Source organism: Corythoichthys intestinalis, unplaced genomic scaffold (genome assembly GCF_030265065.1).
Source record: "Corythoichthys intestinalis isolate RoL2023-P3 unplaced genomic scaffold, ASM3026506v1 HiC_scaffold_23, whole genome shotgun sequence".
Lineage (NCBI taxonomy): Eukaryota > Metazoa > Chordata > Actinopteri > Syngnathiformes > Syngnathidae > Corythoichthys > Corythoichthys intestinalis.
In genome coordinates, this window is record NW_026651592.1 from 11623191 (window position 1) to 11635203 (window position 12013).

At 39.1% G+C, this 12013-nt stretch overlaps 1 protein-coding gene across 1 annotated transcript in view; it reads right to left on the reverse strand.

Annotated features, from left to right (window-relative positions):
- The window catches only part of LOC130911205 (S-adenosyl-L-methionine-dependent tRNA 4-demethylwyosine synthase TYW1-like), a 112793-nt gene that overhangs the window by 45057 nt on the left and 55723 nt on the right, over window positions 1-12013 (reverse strand). The window contains exon 14 of the mRNA XM_057829014.1: window positions 5506-5616. Coding sequence (XP_057684997.1) covers window positions 5506-5616 — 111 coding nt within the window. The remainder of the gene's footprint in view (window positions 1-5505; window positions 5617-12013) is intronic.

Consider the following 12013-nt stretch of genomic DNA (forward strand, 5'->3'; position numbering starts at 1 on the left):
CAATTACAAATGCTTTGGTAAAAGGTGTTATACTTATATAGCGCTTTTCCACCTTTCAAGGCGCTCAAAGCGCTTTACACGATAGTAATATCTTCATTGATTTTGCTTGCAATGAAAAACACAAAAGAGAATAAAAATAAATCCATAAATCATCATCATTTTACACAAAACCCCCCAAAAAGGGCAAGACAATGGTATTGGCACCCTTTGAAAAACTTGTGATGCTTCTCTAGTATGTGTAATTAACAGCACCTGAGGCACATTACAGGGCGGTGGCAATAACTAAATCACACTTACAGCCAGTTAAAATGGATTAAAGTTGACTCAAGCTCTGTCTTGTGTCCATGTGTGTACCACATTGAGCACGGAGAAAAGAAAGAAGACCAAAGAACTGTCTGAGGACTTGAGAAGCAACATTTTGAGGATGCATGGGCAATCTCAAGGCTACATGTCCATCTCCAAAAATCTGAATGTTCCTGTGTCTACCGTGTGCAGCATCATCAATAAATGTAAAGCCAATGGCACTGTGGCTAACCTCCCTAGATGTGGACAGAAAAGAAAAATTGACGAGAGATTTCAACAAAAGATTGTCCGGACGGTGGATAAAGAACCTCCACTAACATCCAAACAAGTTCAAACTGTCCCGCAGTCCGAGGGTACAACAGTGTCAACCCATACTATCCGTCGGCGTCTGAATGAAAAGGGACTCTATGGTAGGATACCCAGGAAGACCCCACTTCTGACCCAGAGACATAAAAAAGCCAGGCTGGAGTTTGCCAAAACTTACCTGAGAAAGCCAAAAACGTTTTGGAAGAAAGTTCTATGGTCAGATGAGACAAAAGTAGAGCTTTTTGGGAAAAGGCATCAACATAGAGTTTACAGGGGAAAAAAACGAGGCCTTCAAAAAAAAAGAACACAGTCCCCACAGTCAAACACTGATAATTTTGGGTTGCTTTGCTGCCTCTGGCACTGGACTACATGACGGTGTGTATGGTATTATGAAGTCTGCAGACTACCAACAAATTTTGCAGCATAATGTAGGGCCCAGTGTAAGAAAGCTGGCTCTCCCTCAGAGGTCATGGGTCGAAAGCACTGGAGATGTCTAAAGTGGCCAGCAATGAGCCCAGATCTAAATCCCATAGAACACCTGTGGCGTGATCTGAAAATAACAGTTTGGAGAAGCCACCCTTCAAATCTCAGAGACCTGGAGCAGTTGGCCAAAGAAGAATTTTCTAAAATTCCAGCAGAGCATTGTAAGAATCTCACTGATGGATACCGGAAGCGGTTGTTCGCAGTTATTTTGTCTAAAGGTTGAGCTACCAAGTATTAGGCTGAGGGTGCCAATACTTTTTTCGGGCCCATTTTTGGAGTTTTGAGTAAAATGATAATGATGTAATTTTTTCCCCATTCTTTTTTGTGTTTTTTCATTGCAACCAAAATAAATGAAGATATTACTACCAAAGCATTTGTAATTGCAATCATTTTCTGGGAGATTGAGCATTATCAGACAGAATTGCAGGGGTGTCAATACTTTTAGCCAGCACTGTAGGCTTTCAAAATGTGCTCATCTTCGTCTAGTTTTAGTCAACGAAAACTCAGAAAATGTTTTAGTGGACAAGTCCTCAAAATGGTTTCGTCTGTGAAATTCAGTTTTAGTCCATGACAAAATAAATGAAATTTTTCCAACTATTTTGAATGAACATTGACAGACGAACAAATAATTTTAGAGTGTACAAGGACATCACCATCTTCGTGATAATACACACTCAGCCGGAAAACAGTAGATTATTTCAATTAATTAAACTCACCTGGATGCCAAGAACTGTCTGTAAAAAGTTTTCCAAGAGTTTAAGATGACACTCACGATGATAAATGCTAACACGAATAATATGCTAACACTGCAAGTTACATTTAGTGTGTGATGATCACTCAGCACAGACCTTTAAAGGCTAAAGCAACAAGGCATATCTAGCCAAGATAAGAAAACAAAATTTACCAAGCAGCACCTGACATGTGTTTCACAAATGACAAGTCCGGAGCCTCCAGAGGGGACCGGTGAGTAGGCAAGTGAGTCGGGCGGAGCACGTCACATGAATGACACAACCAAACATAGCTACAATGCATGTTAACATCATATAAGATAAGGAAATGTCAGACATTGTGAACCTATGACGGAAACTGGCGAATTTTCATCTGGCATTTGTCTCGTTATATTTCAGTCTCCCACGACACGTTTTCAGCTCGTCATCGTCATGAAAAAAATTGTTCATCGACCAAATGTTTTTGTTATCGTCATCGTTGACGAAAACAACACTGGTTCTCATGCTTTTCAAGTAACATTTTTATAACTAGAAACCTGCTGTTTAAAAGCTCATAAAAAAATAGTGAAGACCTTAATATTTTTAAATGAACCCTAAAGAAGGTAAATTCATCTTACCTCAAAGTGATGTGAAATGCTACATTAAAACGAATGTGTGTGGGTTTTTTTTTTTTTGGGCACAGTGCCGATTATTTCAATACTGACCGCCCTCTAACGGCTGAGTTAAAACAAGTGTGACATCTAACCCATGGGACAAGCAACTCTGTTCTTCACTATCTCACTGTAGATTCAACCAGGTTTTTCTGTGCTGAATAAATTGCACTGCCAAATTTCAACTTCTACACAGCAATAGAGGTCCATTCCTTTGAAACTGTAAGGCCTGGCAGTGAATAACCATGTTTCACTGTCATTGACGCTGATAGACAACAGTGACGGCGATAGACGTCCAATCCATTTGTATCCTATACAATGGCTGCCACCACTTACGATGACCACAAATATTGGCATTTTTTGTCTATTTTCTTCACTACTACGCATCAGGAAAATTAAATTATGTTTTTTCAATGTATTAAATAAGATTCTTTCCACTGTGACCTAGAGCAGGGCGGTAAACCGAAAATTTACCGTCACCGAAATTCTTAACGATGACCGACGTAATTTTGACCATGTCGGTAAATTCAGTAAATTAATAAAACAAGAAAATAGTCTTTTCATCCCGCTTTGATTCTGTGTTGTTCGTCTATGTTCATTCCCCTTTAAGAAAGCAGTGAATGTGCTTACGTAGGGAGTCACGTGATCATCAGGAAGCCAATCAAACAAAAGCCCGGTAAGCTAACGCTAGCAGCTAACGCTACAAGCAAAACGTGATGGAGTGTGGCTTAAGGGAGGTTCACCAAACTTTCAACCGACATTTAGTAGACTCTTGGTGGCATCCAGACGAGCTTTCACCCGCTGTCCTCCTTTGTTCTCACGATTTCCGGAGATGGTGCTTTCAGTGCTTTCTACTGGTAGCCAGGCTAACGCTAGCTAGCGGCTAACGCTACAAATGAACGTTATGGAGTCGGATAGAGGCTCTAACCTTGTCGAAACGGCTGAACTTAATGAGTGGATTGGGCACGGACTGCATCTAGCAATTACTATGTGGCGTTATTTTGTATCTGTCTGTGTGTGTGATTCCTCTGATAGCTTTTGTGATGGTAAAGAATTCTGCATAAAGTACAATCCAACGGCGAAACTTATAATGACCGAGAAATGGCCCCAGCTATTTTTATTGTGCGTGCATTTATGAAAAAATGCACTGGGGGGGAAAAAAAACCCTTAAACCATAAAGTAAACACTTGTATTTAATAATTATATCACAGCAGCCATTAACAATAAGTTGTCTTTTTGAAGTGTACTGTTCAAGCTGCAAGTCATTTGTGTTACAATTACATGTTTGCACAGGCATATTGATTTTGACAATGTACATTGTTCAAGTCATACACGCTGTTATAAATGTTCATACTTGAATTCTTATTGCTTACAATACATTTTTATTAGGGCTGTCAAACGATTAAAATTTTTAATCGAGTTAATTACAGCTTAAAAATTAATTAATCGTAATTAATCGCAATTCAAACCATCTATATAATATGCCATATTTTTCTCTAAATTATTGTTGGAATGGAAAGATAAGACGCAAGATGGATATATATTTTCAACATGCGGTACATAAGGACTGTATTTGTTTATTATAACAATAAATCAGTTCTAAATCAGTTATAGAAATTTTATATTAAAACCCCTCTTAATGTTTTCGTTTTAATAAAATTTGGTAAATTTTCAATCAAAAAATAAACTAGTAGCCCGCCATTGTTGATGGCAATAATTACTTACACTATAAAATCAGTCGCACCCAAACGCCAGCAGAGGGCAGCAAAACTCCGCAAAACACAATTAACAGGTGGGCCTTTCACTCTAGTGACATTTAAATATGTCTGAGCTGGGCAAGTGCGTTAATTGCGTCAAATATTTTAACGTGATTAATTTAAAAAATTAATTAACGCCAGTTAACGCGATAATTTTGACAGCCCTAATTTTTATATAAATTTAATGTTTAGACTGCATGTACAATTGTTAAATACAGTATATCAAATTGAATGCTGGTAAATAAATCAACAAGAAATAGTTCATCTGTATTTCATGCATTGATTCAGATTTTCAAATTATATAACAGTCCGCTTGGGCGAATTTATCGTCATTTATCGTTATCGAGATAAATCTGCTCAATTTATCGTGATACATGTTTAAGGCCATATCGCCCAGCCCTACTGTGACCATGCACATGTCAATCGTCTTTTCCTTTAAATTGTAGCACTTGAAATCAGCAAAATGCGAATGGCATCCCGTGAAATCCAGCCTGAGATGACAAGAGGACAAACGCTGTCTGATGAGGACACGTGTCACAGTCCCACACTAAGTCAATTATTCATCCGCTTTTGCAAAAATAAATAGACTCGCATGCTAAAGGATGCACACGTTGTTAAATAATAAAGGCTTCATGTCTTTTTGGCTGCACTAAAAAGGAATCCTAATACTTGACAAGATAAGGTTTGAGCGGGTCTTTTAGACTCGGAATACAACAAGTTGCGATTTCAATTTGGACTCAAGTTCAGTTCTGTTGTTTCAAAGATTTTGAGTTTGAGCGCAGACTGTGTATGAAGATGACAAAAAAAATACAAACCAAACAAACAAAAACAAATTTAACAATTACAGCATTGTACAACTAAAACCTTATATAAAAAATACAAATACTACAATATTTGAAAAATCTGTGCTCGAACAAATGTATAAGAACAAAATATTACAAACCATATCTTTACTGTTAAATACGTACAGCATCCATCTTTTACAGGTAGGTCATTTATACTAGCTGTTGTCCTTCCCTTTGAGGACCAAGCTATCAGATAAAATGTGCATATTTGCTCGCAGTCGTCTGCTTGTTAAACTTCAAAGCAAGCACAGACGCCACGTGGCGATCATGCCAGCCAGTTTGCTTGAGCCGGCCTCCAGCGCTCTTGGCATTCACACGCATTATCAAAAGAGAAATGAGGATTTGCTGTCTGGATGTCTCTCAAGATGTGAGCCATGTGGATGCACGCCAATAAAACACAACACAAGAAGAATGACACAAAATCGCATCCTACCTTGACCTCAACAAAGTCAGGCTGGCCTAAAGCAATGAGCTCAGAGTAGGCAGTCATCTCCTCAACGTTCCATGCCTTCACCAGCGTCAGGCGGTAGACAGTCCTCTGCTTCTGCACCATAAGGACATAAGGAATGATACATCATTAACTCATTGGCTGCCACTGACAGCGCTAGAGGTCCAATCCATTTTGACAGGGAGGGTAACTTACTTATTTATGTATGTGTATTACCGTATTGGCCCGAATATAAGACGGCCCTGATTATAAGACGACCACCTCTTTTTCAAGACTCAAGTTTGAAAAAAGACGTTTTGAACATCAAATTAATTTTTATACAGAAAATAATTACAGTACATCTGAAACAAATTATTATAACAATATATTTGAGAGAAAAAGCATGTTTTTTGCCGCATTCGAATCTTAATATCTGAACATTTAAATATGTAAACTAAAGTGCAATCACATTCGTAAATGAATGGCTTCTGGTTTTTTTAAATGTAAATAAACCAATCTATTGTGATAAAACAACAAAATTGCAATAACTGCATTAACCATCAAAGTGAAGTCTAACTGTAGTCTTGAAACAAATCTGAATAAGGAAAAACATTGCAATAAAATAATGCAAACTGGTTAAACTAAAAAGAGTAGCTGAGATCTATCATTATCATGACAGAACATCGCTTCAAAGATATCTGGCGCCATCTAGCGTCGTGAATGGGGAGAGTAGCTGGGATCTGTCATAACAGAACATCGCTTCAATTATATCTGGCGTCATCTAGCGTCGTGAATGGGTATAATGTCTAGACCGCGAATATAAGACGACCCCCTCTTTTTCAATCTAATTTCAATGCAAAAAAAAACACCGTCTTATATTCGGGCCAATACAGTAATTTTGAAATTTTATTTGTCGCGTTCATTTTTGTTTATACTTTTTTTTTTGTGTAAAAATACCGTATTTTCGGACTATAAGTCGCACCTGAGTATAAGTCGCACCAGCCGAAAAATGCGCAATGAAGAGGTGGAAAAAAAAAAAAAAACATGAGTCGCACTGAGTGTACGTCGCATTTTTGGGGGAAATATACTTGATAAAATACAACAAATAAAACAGATATGTCATCTTGAAATTCAATTCAAAATAAAAATACAATAGAGAACAACATGCTGAATAAGTGCACAGTATGATTATGTAACATGATGCATGAACAACAAAATGCGACATGGCCGGTATGTTAACGTAACATAGCTATTAAGAGTTATTCAGATAACTATAGCATAAAGAAAATGCTAAAAAGTTTACCAAACTATCAGTGTCACTCCAAAACACCAAAATAACATGTGAAATGATATAATAATGCCTTCATAATTTCACACATAAGTTGCTCCAGAGTATAAGTCGCACCAAACTATGAAAAAAAAACTGGGCTTTATAGTCCGAAAAATACATGTTTTTTTCTTTTATTTAAAAAAAGGGGGGAAACAGTAAGTATTCTCTTTATACTTTATTATTTAAATAAAATTTTTAAAAAATCATATATTTGATAACTGCTGTCCTTGATCTGTCGTTGAAGACTACAAAAACGTTATTACAAACTGAAGGAATCTGACCTTTGAGCCAGATTGCCGGAATCGCGCCAGCCGGACCCGCGCTGGCGCAGTTTCAACGACCCGGGCCGGCGGAACTCAACAACCCGGCCAAAAGGCCCAACTCTGCCATTCACCTTAGTCTTAACCCCTTGTATTGACTTCATTTTGAAAGCTGGAAAAATGCTTCGAAGCACAAGTTGCCAATTTATTCAGGTTGACATGTGTTTAGGATAATCTTCTGTTTAGTTTGTGTGTCACCATTGCTGGGTCATGGTTGATGAGGCAACTGAGGTGAGAGGTTGGGCCTGCCTTGATGTCTGACAGCCAACGAGCTATCAAACTTAGTTCTTTTTGTTCTCGGGTGTTGCTTTGGTAGGCCGGGGTGTCTTGGCTTTGCTTAGCAGGTGAGGGCTGATAAGCCAGCCCGCTACTGTGCCAAACGGCATGGAGTATAGTCTACTTGTTTCCTTAAACTTTATTATAACAAATCTGTATAACACAAATACAAATGTGAATAATGCAAACAGTTATACGGTGCCTATGAGACATGGTACTATCTCCTTCAAAACCTACTTTAGCAAGTAGCAAGACGTCAATGCACATAACTTGAGGGCCACATGGCCCATGAGCTGCTAGTCTGACACATTGGTCCAATAAAAAAAAAGTGCAGAGCAGGATATATTCAATAAAATAAAATTCAAAATAAAAAAATCCAAAAATTCAAAATAAAAAAATTCAACAAGCAACCATTTGTTGATTTTATTGATTATATTTACTAACAATTACAATCATTTTTGTAAAAAAAAAATATATATATATATATATATATATATACGTGCCAATATTAAAAAGTGACCATACTAAAATATTTTCGTCTGTAAAATTCAAGTTTTAGTCCAAAAAGGAAATAAAAGTTTCCAACAATTTCGAATGAACATAGACAGACGTTTTGTAGCGTCTACAAGGACAACGCCCACTTTGTGATAACACCCAATCAGCAGGAAAAGCAGTACATTATTTTCGATTGAACCCACCAAGAAGCAACGAACGGTATGTTTAAAAAAGGTGTCTGAGCGTTTAAAAGGATGCCCGCCACGCTAAAGTTACCATTAATGATAATGCGAATGCTATGCTAACCTGACAAGTTACATTTGTGTGTGATGATCACTCAGCACAGATCTTTAAAGGCTAAAACAACATTGCATATTCTTTCTTGCCAAGAGAAGAAAACAAATCTTACTATGTGTTGTCAAACAAGCAAATTGGACCGCAGCCTAGCTTGAAACACTTCTAAACTCCGGTGAGGAGAGTGATGCAGAGCATCAGCACATCTCACATGAGTGACACAACCTAAACACTGCTACGTTGCAAGCTGACAAACTCCACCACATACAATATGAAAATGTCACGCATTGTGAACATGACCGAAACTGTCGCATTCGTTTCGTTGTCGTCTCGTCAGACGAAAACTGGCATTTGTTTCATTATGTTCTAGTCTCCCAAACCACATTTCTGGCTCGTCATTGTCATGAAAAAATTGTTCGTCGACGAAATATTTTCGTTATTGTCATTGGCCAGCACAACAGGAAAAGTTCATATCCCAAACATAACTGCTTAATCTAAAAAAATATATTCCTCAACAATATAAAAATAGTACTACAATACGACTCCACACAATTCTGATCCTGATACATTAAAAGTGAGCGACAAAGTTAAAAAAAAAATTCTATATACAGGAATATGGTGGGGGAAATCAAGGACTTTCTGAAGGGAAATTTGCTATAATAAAAGACTGGATTGTTGATTCTGGGAACACGACTCTAGTTGTTCCGCGTGAAAGAAGCCACCGCAGCGCTGCAGTGAGCGCCGAGAGAGGGAATGGAAATAGAATGGAAAAAGGAGGGGTCGCCACCATTTTAATGCTCCAACAAAGCAATTGGATAAGGGAATTTGTTGTACATGTGAACTTGGGGTCTAAAATACGCTTCTGGGGAAGATATACGTACATTCTGTGTACACCTGTGACTAAGGAAACAAATCAATTTTCCTCGTGTTCCGTTTCAACCCTTTTTAGGGCACTCATTTAACTTATCGGTTGTCATTTGGACTGGGAGGATATTGATGCAGTCCAAATGGACTGCACTTCTAGCACCGTCAATGGCACTAAAAGATCTACAGTGTATCACAAAAGTGAGTACACCACTCGCATTTCTGCAGGTTTTTAAGTATATCTTTTCATGGGACAACACTGAGAAAATGACACTTTGACACAATGGAAAGTAGTCTGTGTGCAGCTTATATAATAGAGTTCATTTATTTTCCCCTCAATATAACTAAAATATAGCCATTAATATCCAAACCCCTGGCAACAAAAGTGAGTACACCCCTTAGGAACTACGTATATCCCTAAACGTCCAAATTGAGTACTGCTTGTCATTTTCCCTCCAAAATGTCACGTGACTCGTTACAGGAGTGCTGTCAGCATTGCTGCAGAGATTGAAGAGGTGGGGGGTCAGCCTGTTCGTGCTCAGACCATACGCCGCACTCTAGGGGTGTGACAAAATATCGAAATGGTAATATATCGTGATACTTTGTATCCCAAAAGGTTATCGATATTCACCTGTCAAGAATCGAGATATAGTTTTAAAATGGTGTCAATGTTGAAAAAAAGGAAGTTGCTATCAAAATCTTCAACTATAATAGTGTCTCAGTTAACTCTAAAGCCTGAGTTATACTCCCGCGTTGCGGTGACGGCGCAGCGACTACGGCGTCATTCGACAGTTCTGCGGTGAGGGAACGCGTTGCTCTGTAATTCACCGCCAAGCCACTAGAGGGGTGTGGCGTTATGTTTGTATGGTTTTGGGGCATGCTTGTTGACTTCCGCTAGTCGGAGAAAAAATAAACAATGCAAGATGGAACTCTTGAAAGTAAATATTCTGCTCATCAACACTGAATAAATATTGAACATACAAATGTTGAGGGGCAGGCGACGCAGAAGACGGTTTCGAGGCGGTCTGGCCGACTTTTGATGTCGCACAGAGAGTTTTAGACTGCGGTGGAGAGAGCTAGCTGTGGTGGCTAGCTTCAAACTGGCGTCGAGCACTGCGTTCAAGGTCTGCAAAGCCCTCCAGTCCGATTTGTTTGCCGTGTCCTACAATCAGCCAGTGGGAAGCCACAGCAGATTTTTGGCGTCTATGTAACTTCCCAAACTGCGTTGGGAGCCTTGATTTTAACGTTATCATAAAAAGCACCGAGGCACTCTCAATCAGTGATGATGTATCGTGTGTGAACTGTCTGTTATTGAAAATTAAAGATCAAAACAACTCTTTTGACACCAAATCTGTGCTTTATTCTTTATATACTTGAAGTGTGACACGTAAATAAGTCACAGACTCACAGCAAACATATGTACACGATAAATGATGAAGTGCATCAACCAAAAATACGACATAAAGTGATAAAAAGTTGACAGTTTTTGGCCGACTGGGTCACCGCTTCGTGTGGCCACTCGATTCCGAACACACACGTCTTGGTGGTTCTTCCATTTTTTTTTTTTTTTTTCAATCCCTGACCTTGCCATTTGGCAATCACAATAATGTCTTGACGAGACTTGCTCTTCGATGATACTCCCATCGGCTTGGTCCATTTTTGCGTGTAGAAAATAATGTTTGATTCTATTCTACAATGGCGGTGATTTCGCGCTAAACCGGAAACAACAGTCTGAGCGGACCAATCACAGTCCGTTTTCGCCACGTCATACACGTCTACGCGACGCAAAGGTTAGAAAATTCGAGAGGCGCGCGTCAGGCTACGGCACAGGATCGTAACTCGAGTCTTCCTTGACGGCGCAGGTCTGACGCGGAAGTATAACTCGGCCTTAAGGCTGCCATTGATGGCGCTCGACGCCCAATCCATTTAGACTGGGAGGGTCTCACTCTTTCTGATTTTCAGGCCATTTACAAGTCAATTTCTGTTCATTTTAGTGCATTTACAGGTCGCTTCCTGTTGCGTTTGAGTCGCTGCCTATTCATTTAGGGGATTCCTGGGCCACTTCCTGTTCCGTAACCCAAAATCAACAGGAAATGACTCATAAAATGCCCCAAAATCAACAGGAAGTGACTCAAAATCAATAAACTAATGATCTGAAATGCCCCAAAATTACCTCGTTGCCTAGCATTGGCAGCCACTGATGGCCATAGACGTTCAATCCGTTTGAAGTGGGAAGGATGGCAGCGAATGATAGAATGTTCATCCAGTTCAAATGGATTGGAGTGGTAAACTCATTCAAATTCACAACAGAAACTTGTTTTTCTGTTTATTAGTCGTTTTGTAAAATATCTTAGGTTGATTTCCTGACCAATATATCGATAATCGTTGTATCTGCCATATCGTGAGATCATCATTATCTTAATTAAGCTTTGTATCGCAAATCGTATCGTGAGGTACTAAGAGGTTCCCACTCCTACCACACTCTACATCAAATTGGTGTGCATGGCTGTCACCCCAGTAGGAAGCCTCTTCTGAAGACGGTACACAAGAAAGCCCGCCCGTCTTCTCAGACCACAGGACATGGTTCCAGTAAACCATGTGCTTTGTTGACATATCTTCAGCAAACTTTTAGCGGGCTTTATTGTGTACCGTCTGTGGTGTCTGTAAACGGGGGTCTCCAGGGTAAAACGGACAAATTAAAAACAGTTCGGGGGCTTAATGCGCCTTGAAACTGCTATGGCAGAATATAAACATATTGTTCTATCAAAAACAACAGTTCTTATAGCTTAAAATACAGCCGTTTATATCAAAGAAGGGTGCACGAGCAGAAACTGCTTTTTCAGCCCTGTCTGTGTTTTCCTCCCTTTATATTTTTTTTCACTATTTTGCACTGTTGGTCTACTGCAGCGGTCTCAAACAGACTCCACAAAGGGCC